The sequence below is a fragment of the Hipposideros armiger genome, unplaced genomic scaffold (genome assembly GCF_001890085.2).
Source record: "Hipposideros armiger isolate ML-2016 unplaced genomic scaffold, ASM189008v1 scaffold_4, whole genome shotgun sequence".
Classification (NCBI taxonomy): Eukaryota; Metazoa; Chordata; class Mammalia; order Chiroptera; family Hipposideridae; genus Hipposideros; species Hipposideros armiger.
The window spans coordinates 7,829,563-7,850,807 of record NW_017731354.1 but is presented as its reverse complement, the minus strand read 5'-3'; the positions used below and the strand labels follow the sequence as shown (position 1 = coordinate 7,850,807).

At 41.3% G+C, this 21,245-nt stretch overlaps 1 protein-coding gene and 1 long non-coding RNA gene across 3 annotated transcripts in view; one reads left to right on the top strand and one right to left on the bottom strand.

Moving 5' to 3' along the window:
• The window catches only part of RPGRIP1L (RPGRIP1 like), an 85,388-nt gene extending 67,914 nt beyond the window's left edge, over positions 1–17,474 (top strand). For both annotated transcript variants that reach the window (XM_019643822.1, XM_019643833.1), the window contains exons 23-26: positions 2,172–2,355; positions 8,680–8,764; positions 13,717–13,850; positions 16,727–17,474. In XM_019643822.1, coding sequence (XP_019499367.1) covers positions 2,172–2,355; positions 8,680–8,764; positions 13,717–13,850; positions 16,727–16,839 — 516 coding nt within the window. In that variant the 3' untranslated portion in view covers positions 16,840–17,474. The remainder of the gene's footprint in view (positions 1–2,171; positions 2,356–8,679; positions 8,765–13,716; positions 13,851–16,726) is intronic.
• The window catches only part of LOC109383462 (uncharacterized), a 102,015-nt gene that overhangs the window by 13,252 nt on the left and 67,518 nt on the right, over positions 1–21,245 (bottom strand). The window lies entirely within an intron of this gene.

The following is a 21,245-nucleotide window of genomic DNA, read 5'->3' as shown; positions in this document are numbered from 1 at the left end:
GGATGCTGGCATCAGTTTTGGGTGGGTGGGTTGGTTGGTTTGGTTGAGATCCAAGTATCCACTTTCACTTGGAATTATATGTTTGTGTATCGTCTTATTTGACAGCCTAAATCTATTCTGATAATGCAAGTTTTCATGTAGGGATTCTACAGTTAATGTATTATTAATAAAATAACCACTTAAATAAATTTGAGTCCTCTGCAATTTAAAAGTTCACTTGTCTCTTCATTGGGTTCTGTGATAAACAATTTTAAATTCCTATCTTCACAATGTAGAAAAAACCATTTATACCTCTTTTGCTTTTCCATAGCTGTGTGTTTCTTTTATTTCTTTTGTGCAGAAGCAGGAGGTTTTATAAGATGTATTGTTACAACAATTCCAAGTTTGTCAAGTTACAACTTACGTAAATGACTCAACTATGCAGTCCTGCATTTGAACCAGAATTAGAAAATGTACGTGTATGCGGTATTTTGACAGCCACCATCCATTTTAAGGAAAAAAAAATTGTATGATTTAAAATATTTTCTTTGCCGCGTTAGTCTTCAGCAAGCAGAGAAGGGCTTTTCTGGAGTGAGATTAGACAATAGAGCCAACTTCATTTTTTATGCACGTGAGCGGAGAGGGCTTGAGGTTATTAGTGGAAACCGAGTAACCTTTCCGGGCTTTCATCTCTTTCTTTTCAAATTTGAATATGAAAAGCATATTCAAGTCAAAGACCATCACTTTAATGACATTTGGCAGTCATTTGATTTATTAGGTTTTAGAAAAAATTTTCCTTTAAATATTTCATCATACTATGCTAATCCTAGTAATATTGCCAGCTGCAGCCTTGTACCTGTATTAGTGGAGACAGAATGGTGTGGAATTTTCTCTGTCATCCTAGTAAAATTTCCATGAATCTACTGAATAATAAAATAACCTTATTGAAATATTCAGATTTGGGTTTTTAGTTAAAGTGTCTAAGAATACATAATAAAAGAAAATGTCTTGAAAGAAGGGGGTAAAATTACTTCATCAAATATTGAGGGGGTTTGACAGCGATGGAAATTGTTCTTTATGGAGATATTTTTACAATAGGATTCTTATGCTTTTCAACTTGATTAATTATATTATATTCTTTGAAATCTCTAATCACTATGGTAAATTTACACACTGATTTATATTTAACAATAACTTTCTAAAAGTTGCTATATAAACAGTTCTTATTTTCAGGATTTTCTAATTGTTATTTGAAGTTATATAATTTACAGTACCATGCCTTTGAATTTAGTAAAGGGGAATAAAGAACAAATTTATAATAATATTGTAAAAACAAACACTTAACTGAGTTATCTTGGTGCGCTGTAATTTTTAAGTCATAGTCTATTATTTGTTTTAAATCGTTACTCAAGGAAACATATGTGACTCCCATAATAATGTCTGTGACACCAAAATATATGAAATAAGAATTGAAGTGAAAATTACACGATCAAACAAATATTTTAGTTGTTAATTCTGTAAAAATGATATAAAAATAAATGGCAAGAAAATGTGTTAAATTAGATTAAAATTTTGGTTTTTTTGTTTGAAAACATTACTTATTGAATGAAGTATGTTGTGACATAATATATGAGAGAACGAAAGGTAGTGTCTACTCTAGTTAATATGGATTCACGTAGCTACATATATTAGCATAAAGTACTCCACAGGCTTTGATCTCTGAATAACCGAAACTTTCTCAGGTACTGTAGATTAAATAAAAGCAGTGATAAACATGTACTTCATTACATAGTTTGAAACAAGACCCACTGATACTTGTCACTGTGAAAGCAATCGGAGATGAAGATCTCATAATCTTTACTCCTGATAGACTGCTAGTGGGATATTTATAACCTCGAATGTAAATCAGGAGACTACTGCCCTGACACTGTTAACTTCACACCCTGGGGCACTGGAATCTCATTCTCTCTCTCTCTCTCTCTCTCTCTCTCTCTCTCTCTCTCTCTCTCTCTCTCTCTCTCGTCTTGAATAATCTATCATGTGTGACTAAATAGTAGTGTAACATGCTTTCAAAAAAAAAAGAAACCCATGGGCCTTCATGTTTTATTTAAAGTTGATAGTGAAAACAAGTAAAGGACTTTTTTTGTTCGTTTGTTTTATTTGTCTCTTTGTTGTTTGTGTTCTTTAAACAGACATCGGAAGAAATTCGAATTGAGATCATAGCTCTAAGCCTTAATGATTCCCGAGTCACCACGGATGACATGATCCAGCGGCTATTCGTGGAGTACCGATTCTCCAGCCTTCCTGCCGAGGAGACGCCTGTGTCACTCCCCAAACCCAAGAGTGGGCAGTGGGTCTACTATAACTACAGCAACGGTATGTGGTTCGTTTATAATACAGATGGTTCTTTTTGTCTTTTTTATCTATGAAGGACGCTGAAGGGACGAGAAGTATAGTTCTCTACTCTTCATGTAATATCACAGAAGCCTTGTCAGGATAGATGAATAAAAGCCAAACCCATAGCATAAGGATCAAGAAATTGAAGTAAGGGCCTGCCGAGTGGCTCAGTTGGTTTAGAGCTCGCTCAAGAGTTTGAACTCTGAGCAACAGCGGTTCGATGCCCAGCCCTAGCTGAGCTGCCACTAAGCTGCCAATAGGTAGCAGGATCGCTCAGCTAAAAAAATAATAATAATAAATTTTTTAAAAAAAGAAATTGAAGTAAAATAGATGAAAATTTTGAAGTAATACCAAAATTAGAGAAAACAAAAACAGTGGAAAAATATTGTTGCTAGATGTTCTTGCTATATCATGGTATCGTTTTTAAAATGCCACCTAGGTCTGCAGTTGAATTTAATTAAAAAATATGATATTCCAAGGGGGGGGAAATGTAGTTTTTTAATCATATGATTTCAGCGATTCAGTGGCTTAATTTTTTTCAACCTTTCTGATCAATGTGATCCCCATAGATGTTTTACAACACATGTAGATATCTCCCCAGTGTCCCGATGCTCAGGATTTTGAGAGAGTGACATAAGTTCTTACAGTAGCTTTTCATCATTTAGCCCACACATCCATTTTTCACAGCAGGCAGGTTTTCTCTTAATTTAGAGCTTTATCTATCAGCTAGCTGACATGTAAGTCTACTGGACCAATATAGACCCAATAGGCCACCCGTAGATCTTACACTGACCAACTTTAAGATGTTTTTAAAACAGTATGTGTCAGTGTATAGAGAGGTGTAAAACAGTCCTAAGTTAAAACTGCTTATTAAGTTCTCCTAAAGCCTATATTAAAACAAACCTTTTGAAAACATAAAAACTAAATAAATAAATAAATGTGTAACTCATCAAAGAAAAAAAACAAACAAACAGAGAGTTGCATTATCTTTGGCAAAACAGGCCATCCCATGCTAGTAGGACATGAATGGTTTTTCTCACCAGTTTTATAAATTGCATTTTAACGGACATGTATTATCATGCTGTTGCATCAACAGCAGTATTACAAATGTTCATGATTACTTTTTTTTAAGCTGGCACTTTTAGAAATGTGTTTATTGTTTGAGTCAGTCATGACAGCAATCGTGAGCATCCAGAGATCTGGTCTCGCCTTCCCTGTATCCGCAATTCTTACTATTGGGTTGTCGGAAAAGTCATGACATTTTTTTTCTATGTTTTTCGCTGCAAAAATGCGTCACGACTTTTCCGACAACCCAATAGTTCTGTGAACGTGGGCGGCATGTTTCAATGTCATGGTTCCCTGTTTTCTTATCTATGGAATATGGTGCTCACTGTTCCGTAATTCTGTAATAACAGGTGGGTTGAGAAATCACAGGAGAATTAAGTTGTGTGGTCAGGACGAGAATTCCAACCCCCGTTCCTTTCACTGACTTGATATAACAGAAACATTCCCAAAAATATTCTCTCAAGCTCCATACAGATCTTTTCACTGCAAAGTCCCAGAAAAATAAACCATATCAAATTATTACACTTTCATATCCTTCACTGCAGGGGAATCTCCTTGAATCTTTGGTAAATAAGTAACTATTTCATCTAATTATTCTAATAATTTTACCATTCACTTGTTACTTGATGTAAAAGGTCAATATAATGCAACTTGATGCCTTCCAAATTTGATAAAATGTTAATGAAAGTAATTTTATTTCCAAACTGACTTTTTCATTCGTACGGAAAATTTAGAGGTCCGTTAGTACCTGCCATCTCCTGTTTTAATGCCATGCCAGTTGAGAAGTTAACTGAAGCTCACAATGATTTTACTCTGCATTAAAACTCGAATCTGTTCTAACAGGGCTTGTATGCCAAGGCGTAAATTAGGCTCATAAAATGAGAGGTTTAAACTAGTGATTCCCAGGATTATTCTTAACCTAACTTACTCTTTATTAAGAGGTGCTAATACCAGTTTTACCTGCACAAAAAATATTTCTTTTTTGGGCTACTAACACTGAAAAAAAAAAAAAAGAAAGAAACCCAAACCCAAAGTTGACTTCACTTGCTAAATAGTGACAGCAAGAACAAAACAACTGTATTTTTATTAGGCTTGAAAATTTTGTTGAGAGGATGCTGAGAAAGCAAGAGAATAGTTGGGAAAAAGATAAGATTAATGGTAGATCTGAAGAATGTTGTCTGGGTTGAATAAAGCCTTGTTAGGGAACTGACAGTGAGAAGAAAAAAGATGAACGAAACCGTCCAAAGTTTTTAGGAGCCTTGTGCAGACCTGGGCCCTTAGTCTCTGAGCTGTGAACAGCCTATCGTTTGGAACAATTGAAGTTTAATTCAGAATATGAAAGGGATGCAGCACTTCCGATTTTGTTGCTAATGGGAGGAGAAACTTCACGAAGATAAGGATTAGGGGGATAACTCTTCAGCAAAAAATATATTTGAGATTCAAGGTCATCCACCCTTTCTAATTAAACCATCTGCATTTCTTCTGCCAAATGACACTGATAGAGAATATGAGGGTATCTCCAACCTGCAGAAGTGAGGGATACATTTTTAATGGTATACAGTTGAAGATCAACTCAAGTGTTTGGACTACTGGTTTGTATCTTTTTGAGACAAATGCTTTCAGTAAGTTTATGTTCAAATCTAGCGTGTCCTAAACAGATGTGATTTCTGATGAGAAAGAAAGGGAAGTAGCTTAACTTTGGGAGAATTCTGATACTTTTCATCATCACCAGAATTGCTTTTTAAATGAAGTATTTGAATTTTTGAAATTATAGCCCTTTTTATTAGATTTATTGGGGTGACATAATTAGCAAAATCATACAGGTTTTTCAAGTGTGCATTTCTATAATACATCATCTATACATCGCATTGTGCTCACCATCGAGTCAGTTCTCCTTCCATCACCATATTCTTGACGCCCTTTACCCTCTTCTACCACCCCCCTCCTCCCTCACCCTCTGTGTCTGTGAGTTTTTGTCTTAATCGTTTGTTGCTTTTGGTTTAATATACCACATATGAGTGAAATCATATGGTTCTCAATTTCTTCTGTCTGACTTATTTCACTTAGCATGATCATCTCAAGATCCATCTAGTTTCAGAACACAAAATGGATGTCCTTGGGACCCTGACCTAATTGGAGGCGGTCATGTGTCCCTGTTTCCCACATGTTCAACACAAAAGTGTTCTCTAGTTCCTGACCCGATTCAAGAATTGGCCAAGGGATGTCGGGCTCCACAGTGGCTCTCAGTGTGTGGTGTGCTGACCACACAATGGGAAGGTGTGAGAAATGTAGGTTCTCAGGCCCCACCCCAGACCCACCGTAACAGAACGTGGCGTGAGCTCAGCATCTGCACGTTAGTAAGCCCTCCGCAGAATTCTGATGCACATTAAGGACTAAGCATCATTAGGCTAGATTCACACGCCCAGTCTAGGCCACGTTTGTATTGTACAAGCAAGACAGCTGTGGTTCTAACTGGTGCATCTTTGGAGAACTAAGCTTATTGGTAAGTAGCTTGAGTGTTTTCAAAAAGGAATTTTAAAAAATGGTCAGCCGAGAGAGTTATTTAAGGCACCTACACCATGTGTTTTTAAGCAGTATCCCTTCATGAAAGATGAAAGGAGAATGAGATGTCTTCCCATGTACAGCTCTGGAACACTCTCTCACACTCCAATCTGTGCTAACCGCACAGCTGCAGCTGAAACAACAGCAGGAAAAGTTTTGGCTTCATGTGGAAGAAGGCGCAGTCATGCCATGGAGGTTAAGAAGGCAGGCTCTAGAGACAGACGTTGCTGGAGTCAAATTCTGGCTCTGCTACTTTCTAACAAGGGAGCCTTGGGCAAATTACCTCCCTCCCCTATGTCTGTTTAATCATCTGTAAATCAGCAGGTTCTTAACACACGGGATTACAGTAAGTAAGCTGTATATAAACATCACTCAATAAATGGTGGCGATCTCTCACACACACACACACACACGGACATCATTCAGTCTTAAAAAGGAATGAAGTTCTGATACATACCATGGATGAACTTTGAAAACATTATGCTAAGTGAAATAAGCCAGACACAAAAGGACAAATATTGTACGGTTCTACTAATATGACGTACCTAGAGGAGTCAAATGTATAGAGACAAAATAGAAGAGTGGTTACCAGGGGCTGGGGGCGGAGGGAGCAGGCGGTTATTATTTAATGAGGACAGAGTTTCAGTTTGGGATGATGGAAAAGTTCTGAAGATGGGTGATGTTGATGATTGCATGACAGTGTGAATGCACTTAATGCCACTGAACTGTACACTTAAAAACGGTTAAAATGGTAAATTTTATGTTATGTACATTTTACCACATTTAAAAAAATGGTTTTCTAAGCATGGAGATTCATCAGAACTGGTCTAGTTTAATTGAGTCTTTATTTGAATGCTGGACTTCGAATTCCAGAAAACTTGGAGTTTTGGGGGTTTTTTTAATTGCGACATTACCCTTGTCTTCAAACAACATAGACCACTATGATTAATGATACTGCGTTGTATATTTGAAAGCTGCTAAGAGAGTAAATCTTAAAAGTTCTCATCACAAGAAAAAAATTTGTAACTATATGAGGTGATGGATGGTACCTAGACTTATCGTGATCATTTCACAATATACAAACATCAAATCATTATGTCGTACATCTAAAACTAATACAACGTTATATGTCAATTATATCTCAATAAAACTGAGACAAAATTATCCAAAAAATTATCACAAAAAACAATGTAGACCATTATGGCTTTTAAAAGCTTTCAAACTCTGAAGTAAAAAAGGATGTGGTCTTACCACACCTTGTATTGGGGATGAACCTCAAAAAAAAAAAATCCCCATTAAAAAAAAAAAAGTTTCCATTTAGCTTGATGAACTCGTGGTCAAAATGAGGTACATCTGCCAGCGCTAGTGGAACTCATCTATTACCATGACTTTTGCCCATTGATACGAAAACACTCTATTTACAAAAGGCTCTCTGAACCCTTTATCTTTTTGGATTCCTGTAAATCTCTGTGACCTATATAATTAGTCCCATTTGCCAATAAGGCATCATGCAAAGAGCAATAAGCTACAATCGCCATTTCACCTTGGCTCTTTCTGCTCTCAAATCACTACCCCACCCCTCCAGACACCTTTGTGCCTCCCTCGGTGCTGGCACCTCCTTACGGTTTGCTCAGCTGAGCCCAACGATTGAATCAGTTGATAGCATTATAATTTGAGATCGAACCGAAATTGTCCAGGGAAACATTCTCAGTATGAAATATGTTTGTTCCCTGTGGAGCCTGGCTTTAGACTTGTCATGGTATCTTTCACTCTTTGTGTACTTTTGATCAGGGTTAATCTCTAAGTTGAGATCTGGTCACAGGGGAGCCTTTACCTCCAAAATGGCATCTGAAAAAAAAAAAGAAATGTCTTCAGAAGCTAAGGCATGGCTGAAAGGCCGCCAAGCTGAGAAAAAATAATCAGGATGAAAACGGGAATGTTCTCACCCTGAGATACCATTTTCCCACAGTGCCCACGTTATTTACAGTTTCAGGTGTTCACCGGTTTCTTCCTGGTGGGACTTGAGATCAGTTATCTAATCTACTGTGTCAGCGAAGTAAAGTCTGGCAACATTCCTGTATGCCAACATGGACCTTTAAAAACCAAAGACAAACTTCACACCCTAGAAAGCCTCTCTGCCCTGCGCCCCCACCCCAACACCGGCCAATGGTCAGCCCGTGGATTTCCTCCGGGCAGCACGCAAGATACCTCTTTTATTGCATGTTGTGGCAGGGGAGAAGGATTAAATTGCCGAGGCTGTCAGGAAGGACAAGCTCTCTGCCATACATTATCATTATCACTCGCTTCTTGGGGGAAAGAAAATGCAGTAAATCCCTCAAATACAAAACAATAAAGACCGCTGGCTTTCACTGTCATGACTGCCAGGGCCGTTAACAGGCGGTGACAGTGATGTGGCACCCTTAGATGTTGCTCGTGTCTTTTCTGACAGTGTGCACAGAAACCTGCCAGCGACATGACATTAGATCACATGACTATTCAGATTTGATTCTAGCTTCCAGAGCTGCTTTCTTTTCCCAGGCGTACAAGTGAGGTGGCACGGCTTGCATCCCTGAAAACAGGTATTTATACAAATACAGAATGGTACTAATGTAGCATACTCCTCAGTGACTTCCTTCTGTGGAATTCTTTTTTCTTTTTTCTCTTTTTTTGGTATAGTGATCTACGTGGATAAAGAAAACAACCAAGCAAAGAGAGACATCCTAAAAGCTATCCTACAAAAACAGGAGATGCCTAATAGGAGGTACGTTTCAGCATTCTAAATTATCCGATGGTACGTATAAGGTAGATCTCTGTAGCATGGCGTGGCGAAGACAGCACAGGATGAGGCGTCGCACCACGTGACCACTCTGGGTCTCGTGCCTCCTAGAAACAGTAGCCCTGCCGACCATACAGAGTAACTGCACGGAGCCCGTGAGGCTCTGAGAACTGAAAGACCAGACCGTGCATGGAAAGTGTCCCGTTGCCATTCAAGTGCAACTGTGACGCACATGACAGTGGTTGCTGGAAGCGTGCGCTCTGTAGTCCAGTGGCTTGAGTATAAATTCCTGCTCCATCACTTACTGCCCATCTGACCTTGGACAAGTTACCTAACCACCCTGTGCCTCATCCCCTTAGCCTGTAAAATGGTGATGATAATTCCATACAGGGTTGTTGTTGACGTTACATGAGATAACCCACCTACGGTGGACAGGTCAACACCTGACACATAAGTGCACAATAGATGCTAAATTCAGTCATTTATAAGTAGTAGCAGTATTAATGTTACTTAGTAGCTCATCAGCCTTTCAGACTAATTTTTATCTGACTATTGACTGTTTAATAATTCACCATTTCATATTTGTAAATGCATTGGTGGGGGGCAAATTTGAACAGGACACTTTGCAATTCTGGGTCAAGTAAAGCAATTATACCCTTTTGAGAAGGAAAAAGCTGATCTTAGTACGCTTGTACTTCTGCGTGAGCTCCCATCCATGCAGTTTGAGCCTCTAACTGCCCATTAGCCCCTGAGCTGGCTCCCCGGCCTGGCCTGGGCGCACCTTTTATCTCACTATAGTCTTCATCTTCTGGCCTCTATGGCCCAAACATGACACCACCTCTCACTGCCTTAGGATTGGAGCTTAGCCCGCCACCTTAGAGAGAGACTCAAGTTCTTTCCCTTCCTAGAGGTCAGGAAGTGAATATTACAGACACTCTTCACAGAAGGGCCTCCAAACTAACATTTTATCTTCTGTTTCAAGAAAGGAGGCTGGAATTCTTAGCTCTTATGATCTGACTGTAGCTTTTCATGAACTCCTTGAAACAGGTATATCATTTCTTTGGATTCCAGCTCAGAAGAAGGAATGGTAAAGCCCTGTTAGTTGTTAGCCTGAGGTTCTGTTTTTCCTGGGATGGTAAATCGTCACTCAAAGTTCACTTATGTGCATCAGCTTCTTTCAAGTCCCCCTCCAGTGTCACCAGTCCTCCCGGTTCTCCCAGTTTGCTGGTGAGCAAACAGCACTGGCCATGTCACCTGCCTCTCTGTGGTCAGCTGGCTGGGCACCACTGTCCAGAACTAAGTTCTGTTTCCATGAGCAGCCCTGGGGGGGATGTACCAACCCGTTCAGTCGCACCGTCTCCCTCTGTGTTCGCTTTGTTTCTAGAACATTAGAACTATTATAAGCAGCACTCCTTGTTGGGAGGGAACAATTTTGTTTCCTCGAAAGTGTTTATTTCTCAAAAGGCAGATTCTGCTTTAATGTCAGACCTGCCTTTCCTCAGAAGACCTGCTTATTTATACCAAAATAGTTTTAAAAATGAAAAAGTCCACGGTAACTGTAATGACGCCCACTCTGTCATCAGTTTCTCAAAAAAAATCTCTAAATGCCCCACAGAGACGCGAATGTTCGTGTCATTCCTGAGAAATGCTGAGAGAGGGATTGCAGGTGCGAAGCGACTGACTGGGCTGGTGACAGCCTCCTGAGCGCCTGCAGGGCTGGCCGGCTGCGCCTCTGACCCCAGGGAGGAAGCGGGGGCCGTCCCTGGAGCCAGCGGCCCTGTCCCCCCTTGCCCCTTGGCAGTGTCATTTTTCTAAGGAGAAAAAGGGAGTGTACGTTTACATTTCTCCACAGCCAGGAGACAGCTGTTAGTCCAGTGAACGCTCTCACCTTCGAGAAATGCTCAGAGGCCCCATTACTGAAAGTACCTCCTGGTTTGCAAGAATTTCTTTTCTGAGACGGCAGCCCTCTTGAATACTGGTGGTAGCTCACGAAGCTACAGCTTGAGAAGTCTGGCCCATCTTCCCTGACATGTGTAAAATTATATACATTGTAAAATGAATTATATATAGTCGCCTTACAGCCTGCCCCATGGTACATTTGCAGATACACAAATGTGACTTTAAAAGGGAGGCAACATATTGAAATCCAACTTTAAAATTGTTTATTTGAAGTCATAGTTTTGACACTGACTAAAGGTTCCTTTTTGGTTCCATTTCTTCTCTTCAATGCTGTTCTAATGAGCACATCCTATATAACCATGAGCATCCAATATGGAACACTCAACAAATGTAAAACCCATAGGCTCTTCTGTCCTGTTTCACATTAAAACAAATTATTTCAGAATGAGGAAAGGGTCAAAAGTCATGTTAAACGATTTAAGGCGTTTTAGTGCCTTTTGGTTTCCTAAATAGCAGCAGTGACGTTTGAGGCCTGAATCTTGAGGCCCAGCCCAAGGCCTGCCTTCTCCAGGAAGCCTTCCCCAAACAAGCCAGCCTGCAGCCCAGACTCCCATCTTACAGCTCACTTACTAATTCGACAAGTAGCTGGAATCCCCTACGCGGAAATGGTGAGCAGAGTGAAGCCCCTGCACTCAAGGGGCTTCCCTCCCGCTGAGGAAGGCAGACCTAGCATACACTACAGCAGGTGCTAAAACAGAAAGGGACAGTGAAGGCAGACCTGAGGCGGTGACACGTCCGCTGGCTAGTGAAGGACTAGAGGACCCGTTCATCACCTGCCCCAGGAAGCTCTTTCCAGGCAGAGGGAACCCCAAGCGCGGAGGAATGGGTAGAGGTGTGGACCTGGCAGGGGAGGGGAGCAGGGCAGGGGTCGCTGAGAAGTGGGGAAGCCTCAGGAGGCGGGTGGAGAGGAGGCGGGCACAGCTCCTGGCATGTCCTGTTGTTACCTCCCCGGGTACGCGTCACGGACCCCATGTGTGTATGTCCATGGTCTCGGACCAGACCGGAAGCCCCTTGAGGACATGAGACAAGGTTTCCCCTCTTTGTCTGGCAGGGTTAAAGGCAAGACATCAGATGTATCTGTGTGTGTGTGGTGTAGCCTACGCCACACTGTCGTTTGGAAATTATTTTAGTGTACCTGCCTCCCTTTTTAGCTTAACCTTATAGTTCTTAATTTGTTCTTTGACATCTCATTTTGCTCTCTCTGGAATTGAAAGCCAGAAATACCGCATTTTTTGGTTTCTAGCCCTTTCTCCGGCATTTAGAAATTTTTTTTTCTTTTTTGTCTTGGAATTCTCATATATTCAGTGGCAGTAATAGTCTGCACTTGTAAAGATGATACAGATATCCTCTTTAGATATGAGGTACTACATGAGGATAACACTTAACATGATTATACGACCTGCGTAGCCGCCCCCTTTTCTGTAAGCCTGGTGGATATATATAAATGCGCGTCAGATAGCACTTTTAACTTCTCCCCTTCCAACCTTATTTATTTTAGGACAGTCTCTTTCATCATCATTCTTGTTCTTTAAATTGAACTACATAGTCACTGTATAATTTGGGAATCTCCGTTTTCAGCTGAAACAAGCCTGTCTCATGCCTTCTTTTTCTCTCCCCTCAGACATGTAGAAGCTTAAGCAGATCTACTTAGATTTAAAAATAGTGGTAAGAAAAGAGCAAAAGTTTGCTCAGTGCTTACCATGCTCCAGGCACTGTTTGCATGTATCATCTCATTGGATCCTCACAAGAGCCCTGTAAGATAGGTATGATTATCCCCATTCTACACATAAGGAAACTGAGATCAGAGAAGTTAAGAATTTGTCCGAGGTCACACAGCTGATGAAAGCAGAAATGTGAACCCAGAATGGAAGCCCTTAACCAGTCCATCTCAATTGCTCTATTTTATGCATCATACAGACTAGACTGTTCCTCTTCTCCACTTGTAGACCAGGATCTGCCCGCCTCACAGTTATTGTGTGAATAGGTATTACCTTTGATTTCTGTTTTCCAATCAAAATTATTGCCAGCAAAACACGGACTTAGTAAAGGAATGAAATGTTGAATACTTATTTTCAACAAATTGGTTTAAAATATTGTCATGTTTACCTATAAGCATTTGGAAAGGATTTTATTTATGCATATTTTTCAAGGCACAATTGCTCAGAGACTTAGATTTTTATCTCAGAACGTTATCTAAAAACTAAGTTTCTTGTTTTGTTTCTGATTTGGGATGGATACGTTTTGAAAATAGTTAAAATGGTAGTTTACAAGCATCCGTGGTTTAAGCTGTGCTGCCAAGACATATCAAAAGAGAACTTAACTGTAAATTCCTGTCATTCGGTCAGTCCAAGCGTGTTTGGCCTCAACGCAAGCCGCTAATTCAAATCAGTTCCATGAGAACCCTACAATTATGTGTCTAAAAGTAAACTAGAACTTGGATGCTATGACTGTAAGTTAAGAGATTGCTGAAGTAATGCGAGCATCTCATGTTGCCCTTGGGCACAGCCACAGCATTGCAGCAACACGGCTCTGCATTTTATAGAACACACACAGTTGGTCAAATTGCTTAGTGGCAACTCCAGAGTGGTGCGCTTCTATGGAAAATGTTGCGTTTCCACTGGAAACGCTGCCCTAACATCCATGGTCTCTTCTCACTTGATCCTGTCAGCCCTGAAGTAGATGGTCATGTGCGATCGGGCAGCGTGGACCTGAGTGCGCGTCCAGGGCTCCTCTGCCAGGTCATTTTCCTCACATTCTACAGCTAAGTGTTCATCAGTGCTTAGAGAAGTGGGTCGTGGTTCCCGCGAAGGCTGATAGTTCACATGATAGCTTATCTAACCCAAGGTCACTTTCTTTTCATTGGAATCAGTGGAAATGTCCAGATGGCTTCCTTAGGGATAAAAGCCCCGTGCGGGAGTGTTGTTCCCGGCAACAACTTCCTCACCCTGTGGCGGTGCTGTCTGCCTTTCTCTTATCAGTGTCCGCTTCACTGTGGTCAGCGACCCTCCCGAGGAGGAGCAGGACCTGGAGTGTGAGGACATCGGTGTGGCCAGCGTCGACCTCGCCGACTTGTTTCAGGAAGGGAGAGACATCATCGAGCAAAATATCGATGGTATGGGGGAGAGCGTTGCTCAGTTTGTACAACCAACAACTGCTGAGATCCAAGCTCTTGATTAAAACCTCCTTGTTTGCTGGCTGCAACCGTGGCGACTCACACATTAGTTGAATCCTTTGCAACTCAAGCTGAGTTTTTGTTGAAGCCGGAAGCCTCTCCCTACTTCCCTCCCTGGCCCTCCCCTCTGCCTTCCTTTGAATCAAGAGAAATGTAAAAATAATTTGCTGTGGTTCACAAGGAATTATTCATTTTGTTAATATGGGGGGGTGGGTGACAAAAGCTTGGCCATTGGATTTTTTTCATGTTGTTTATAGAAGCCTCGTGCTGTCAAGCCTGATTTCAGCTAAGGCATGTTTTTCTGAGCGATCAGTCTCGCGCCTTTTGCAAGGCTTGTCTTCCGTTCCATGTTACCATACAGGGACAAAGCCACGGAAAAGAACCCTGGGTAGTCTCGGTGGCTGTGTCCCACCAGGATGCAGGGAGGGGTAAGTACAGGATTCCTGACAAAATGTGCTCTGCTCGGTGTGGATAACTACTCCACTCACCAGGTGTGAGTCCCAACACCGCGTAGTTCCACCCTCTGTTCTTGCGAGACGCATTGTAGGAATTGTACTCTGTGAGTCAGACTTCTTAAATCCTCATCAGGGAAGGCCTGGGCTGTCTGCAGCATATGGAGAAAGGAGGCCGCGGCCTGGTCTCATTTGTTAAGTCAGCAGCGCCATCTCTGGAGAAATGTGCAGGGTTCGTTTACTCACTTATGCATGCCTTAAATGAACACTTAATTCAGCACCTCAATGCCAGCACGCTGCTCACACCGCAGTCCAGTTGGGTTCATGTGTCAAGCCACTTGTCCCAGAGATGTGTCAAGTGCCCAAAAGTCAGGATCAAGCCAGATAAGTAACCAAATTAGACCAAATGGCCAAATTAGAAACCCGCTCTGAGAAATTTTTAGAAACCCTACCTTATCTAACTCTGTGACAGTTGGTCACAACTTTGGCAGGCACAGAAGAAAAAGATGCGAGAACTGAAATATTAACCTAAACCGCCCTGTTAAAGACACCCAGGGCCTTTTTAGTCGGGGCCGCCATCTTCCAGTAATTTGTCAAAGTGACCAACCCAAAGGGAAAGAGCAGAGGCCCTGCTGTGCATCCTCTCGGCCTCGTAGAAAACATGGAGCTGTTCCCGTGGTGGCGTGCACGCGGATCTGCAGAAAGGGGGTACTGCAGACATCAAGGGAATGGGCACTGTTCAAACCGAATGCCCCAAAGATGTCGCCACGGCCAAACCGGAAGGGTCTACAGTCACCCAGCATGCAGCTGCCATTGTTATAAACAAACAAGTTAAAGGCAAGATTCTTGCTGAGAGAATTAATGTTTGTATGGAGCATAGTAAGCACTCTAAAGAGCCGAGACAGCTTCCTAAACGGGTGAAGGAACATGATCAGAAAAAGAAGGAAGCCGAAGAGGACAGTGCCTGGGCTCAGCTGAAGCGCCAGCCTTCCCCGCCCAGAGCAGCACAGTCCGTGAGAACCGTGGGAAGGGGCCTGCGCTGCTGGAACCCCGTCCCCATGAATTCATGGCACAAGAAGTGTAAAGAGAATAAAAGACCTCTGTACTGTTTTCAAACAAACAAACAAACAAAAACAAAGATACCCAGGACCAAGAGAGTCTGATGAAAAGGACCAAAACTATCTGTGCTTGATATTCCTAATCTTTTTGCGAGGGAGTTCTGTTTAGCAGCCCATGTCTCAATCTGCAGTACCGCATACGGCCCCACTGGTCTGCCGTAGACAGCTGCTGTGGCCACGTTTGGGCCAAGAGTCACAGGATGGCACACTCGTCAGTGTAGGGTGTCCGCGTCTGATGCTGTGCCAGACACACGCGAGACGCCCCGAAGAAGAGGGGAATATCCGGGCAGTGAGGGCCGCCTGCGCCCCTGCAAGCTCCCTGCCTGTTCGTCTCCACCTGAGTGTCCACCAAATTTTGTTTGAAGGTTTCCTTACAGGTTTTCTTGGAATTAAATACACACACACTCTCACACAAAGTTCAAGGAAAAGTGCAAGGAATATCCACCAGCAACTACCTAGATCCTCAGTACTACCAAGCTGACCAAGTCCGGGATTCGGGCCCTGAGTCGCAAGCGAGCATCGACGTGCACAGAGGGATGGGTCCCAGGTTCTGAATCAGCCTCCACCTGGCCCCACCGCCGGCTCACAGAGGCCCCAGCTCCGCTCAGCTAACCTTCCGTCCACACTCAAAGCTGCGACCCCTTTCCCCGGAAAAGCCCACGTCCTCTCGAAATTTTACATCCGCTCGCCTGCGTCAACAGTTCACGGCCCTCACAGCCAATCCACGGAACTTAATATTCCTGAGTCGGCCATGTTAACATTTTCTAATTTCACATTAAATCTATTTTAGATGGAATGTTCTCCTTAGAAAGATAAATAACCAATCTAGATTATGATCATGTAACTTCTTGACAGTGGTTCAGCATTCTGAAATTTCTTATTAACACAGTATGTGAGAACCAATTCTTCTTTGTTGTATCTTGACCCCTCTTAGACTTGTTATTTCTTGCTAGCTTAGAAATTCTGATTCTGTATTGGAACTGTTATCCTGTGGCCTTTCTACTAGGTAAACTTCATGACTGGGTCATTAGTTTTAACTCCGCAAGCAGCGTGTACATGGGCATGCAATATGTCTGAAACGTGTATCTCCATACACACGTGGCAGCCTTAATTTTTAGATTTATAAGCTGCCTGTGAATGGACTTTCATAGAGGTATTTTCATTGCTTCAACTACTGTTTCCCTTCTGCTAGCCGAAGAAAAATCTGTTGAATGACATGAACCATTTTCTGCCGTTTCCTCCCTAGTGTTGGATGCGCGAGCAGATGGTAGAAGCATTGGCCAGCTCAAGGTAACCGTCGAAGCCCTCCAGGCCCTGCGGTGTATCTACGAGCAATACAGACAGGACTTGGAGGCCTGAAAGGAACTGCTCCGGAGGCGCCGCCTACTCCTGAGTAAAAGCTCACATGAAAGCTCTTAGTCGAGGATTTTGTAATTACTCTGGTGTATATAATCTATAATTCATGGGAAGCTGGGAGGAGAAGGGGGGGGTCCTGGGTTTGAAGTGTTCAAGTTTTGTATACTCTTTCATTTGTTTATTTTTCTATTCCCTCCTTCCCACGCCTGCCACCCCTCAGGATTTCAGATCTCCACAGTGGGCAACACCTGCTCCATAATTTATACCTACATGATAGCATGAGAAAGCCTATTTGCATTTGCAACATTTTTCTGACGAAGAACTGAGAGGCAATTCCCATTTTTATTTTTAATAAGCAAAAAGCATAAATCTTAGGAAAACCTATGAAAAAGAAATACTTTTATGTTATCCCTAATCGTCCCACTAAATGGAATGCCTATGATTAGCCTCATTAAGAGTTTTCTACTGTGAAGATTTTATTAGAAGCAATATATGAAAATTACTTGGATTAATGTGTTAATCTTCCTCTTTAAAATGCTAATATCCATTTTATGCACATTAAAGCTCAGTGTGCACTTTCTTTGATGCATGCAGTTTCTATCAATTAAATATAAAGAATGAGACTTGGCACCAACTTATTAAATTACTGCAGGTTTTTTGTTTTTCTTTCCTAAAAATTATCATTCTTTCTATTTGTATTATTTTCATGGATTTGCAATGCTGATATTGATAATGGGATCCAGGCAGGAATGTGTGTGTATAAAGAGGAGACAGATATGGATAGATATATGAAACTCACACTTTGAAAGCTTAGCTTACGACATAGAAAGAATTATTTAAAGTATGGCATGCTTAGTTAGACCTGAAAGGAGTATCTTCTTATCATTTTTAAAATTTACATCAAGCTTGTACAATGCTGGGGTGTATCTGGATAACCAGACCCTCAAAAAGCAGCTTAGAAAGTTAATTTTCTAGCTTTTACCCAATCTCACTGAAGGATTTAATTGATATTTTTAATGGAGCTGTGAATCAATGCTGCAAAGGAATTGTCTCTAGAGGTCTAGGATATAACGCATTTCATTTTTTAATTTACTTTTTTATTTGTCATTTTCTTCAAAGGATTTTTATAGGCTGCGGGTTTTCACTGTTTGCAAACAGGCTATGTTCCTTCTTAAGCATATGTAAAGTATTCAGGGAGATAAGTAATTTATTAAAATCTACCTAATTTGCCGTGATATATTAAATCTCTGCTTCAGTGATCACAGACCATTTCATTTAGAGAATTAGGCATTCCCTCTTTGTGTGATTAAAGCTCTGGAAAATGAGTTCTTTGCTCCTATTTGTGAACATTCAAAGCCCGCTAATGGCAAGAAGATGGAATAGATTATGAGACAATTCATTACAGTTCAACAGAGAAAAAAAAAAGCAGCTATAATGCAAAAATGCAAGTATGAATATCTGCATATAGTTTGAACCATCTGTGCTCTAATGGCTTCAATAATGACTCTCGTCTTTAGGAGGCTTTGAAATGACATCCGTACAATATTAATTTGTTGATGTACATTGTGGGGCCAGTAGAGTATGATCTGACCACAGAAATCTATAAATTCTGCTTCTACCATTGGGCCTCCCTGTTTGGGGCCTGCCATCTCTGAGAAGAATCTTGCTCTCATCAAACTCTGCAAACCTTCATAATAACTCATTCCTCTGGAACCTTCGAAGACCACAAACATCTGCAGACTAAACCTCTCCAATGCTAGTAAACAGCCACATGTTTGTTGTCACTTCAGCTGGCTCTGAGCTCATCCTTTTGGCCTCTCTTCCCAGCTTTCTTTGGCTTTCTGCAGTTACAGTGTCATTAAGGCCCATAATATCCCCTGCAATAATTTAAAACAGCCGGATTATACCCTGGGATTAACTGAGCGGTTTCTGAGACATTTATTGTGGTATTCTCCCAGGAGGTTCATATTATTGTTTTAAAACATTACATCCCAAACGAAATACCCTTTCTGCAGAGAGAAGGCCCGGGTTGCACTGACTTCTGATCTCTAAGCAGAAAGAGGACATTTTTACAAGAAAACTTGTGCGATCTAGTCAATGGTGTGGAGTGTATACCTCAGATAAGATTAGAGAATTAGCCATGTTTCTGTCACATTTCATGGTCACCATAATGGCTTATTAAATATTCTTCTTCTAGCTTTAAAATACTCACCTTCAAGTTACGTGAATGTTCACAGAACCCATTTTCATAAGTAACTCAGTGGGCGCCGACACACTTAGAGGTGGACGAGCGGTAGGTACTGAGTCCTCTCCTGTGGATGCTGCAGTCAGGTGTCATCGTCTTTCTAAGAACAGTTTTTTGGTTTTATCTTGTGCTGATCAGAGTTCACCACCTTTTGGGCTACAGGACAGTGGTTTCCTTTTGGGGAGCCAAGCCTGGTGCACTTAGCCTGGCTCAGGGCAGGAGGGCACCATTGGTGGCCGTGCCCCACAAATTCACCAGGTCGAGGTAACACTGGGTGAACTGCCAGCTCCTGGTTAAGTATCCACAGTTCACTCAGCACTTTTTTGGGCTGTAATGCTATTAGTTTGGAAATATAAATAGAAATGTGATGTGGTGTGTGGGAGAGTGTATTTTACATGTATTTTTGCCTACTGAAGTAGAAATGTCAAATTCCCAGCCACTGTCATGAGAAGCAGTTGACAAAAATAAGTTTTATGGTTTACAGTGTGGTTTACGTACAGAACATTGCTCTTCACTCTCAGTTTCAACATGTTTTCTAAATTATCGTGGTTTATTGCTGTTTAACTTAAATTAGTTTTTTAAAAGAATAAATAGAGAATATATTTAATCAAATAAAGAACAGCCACACTGAAATTTTGCTGTTCCTGCCATTCATTTGTTACCACAAAACACAATTCCTGTGTGTTAAGAAGAAGTGCGGGCTGGGAAGTGGTCATGTGATTTGGGAGGGTCTGCGTGCACCCGCGTTCCCACAACAAAACATAAATTATTTTAGTAATCTGACATCAAGAGCTGTGACAATGAAAACCACTTCTTACACATGTTCTAACAAGAATCTGATTCACATTTTTGTGGATATGGAAAATAACTTTTTTTAGTCAAACTGGCACTCTTGCTGAATTTAGAATGATTTCCTTATGCATTAGATAGCAAAATGTGAGTCATGTCTGTGAACAAGTTTGACAATAAAATGGCATCTTTTTGTCGTATAAAACAACCAAGGGAGAGCTTTTGGGGATGTAAAAATTATCGAGTGATTGACAATATCAGGATGATAATTCACCCCAACTCCGAGAGTACATTTTAATAAGTCACTCATGCCCGAAGGCCTCTGACTACCTTAACAAAGAAAAACTACACCCATGATTGATTATAGATTGGGCAGCGTGCCTAATTAGATCCATGAGTGGGAGCAAACAGCTTTACATCCCCTTTGTTCAGAGCAAAAACCACCTCCAGGTCAACCAGAAACCCAAAACTACCAGAGCTATAGGAACACGTGTGTTAAAAGCTGAAATCATCTCCTCATCCTAACCTCTGGTATCTTGTGAGATAGAATGTTCGCTTCCGTTTCAAAGTGCTGCCAGTGGACCGTCCCTGACAGTCCAACCCCCTGGAAAGCTGCGCCTGTGCTCCCGGTACTGTTACACCTTTGGTTCTCGCCCTCTCGCTCTCCACACAACATGGACAGACAGACTAAACAATGCTGCTCCTTCCGTTTTTCCGAAGGAAAACCTGGGTCTCAGAACATGTCCTCTTCTCTGCGGTAGATGCCTTGAGGGTTTTCTTCTGCTTTTTGCCCTTCTCACTCTATTGAGATGCACTTGTATCGTCTCTGTAACAGCATCACCTCTCTACTGAATGTCATTAGTTTTCTTCTGGAATCAAATTTGCCATCTTGATCTTTCCATTTCTGTCATCTATTCTGTTCACACCTCTGTTCAACAGCCCCTCCCTCCTGTCTATCTCCCCGCCTAAATTCATTTTTAGTGAAACACTCCCCCTCACTCCTTTTCTTGGTGGTACAGCTACTTCTTTAGATGCCAGCAACTGTGACAGCTCCAATGGCCTTCCCAAAATGTTCCTTTGTGTTAAGACTTTCCTTAATTTAACATGGCAGGGGCACTCTTACTCAGCCACTATGAAACTGAGGAAACTACGATCCAATTTTTACTTCTATGCTTCTTGTACTTTTTTTACAGTGAAGTAACAGAGGCTGTAACTCAGAAAGTTCTCAGGAATCACTGGTAAGGAGCTGAAGCATAATGAATTTTTTTTTTAATTTTAAGGAAATACGTCATTAAAATCAAGCTTTATTTGGTATAAATGTTTTTGTCATATACTTACACATGTCATTAACAATATGGAAAATAAGAGAAATTTT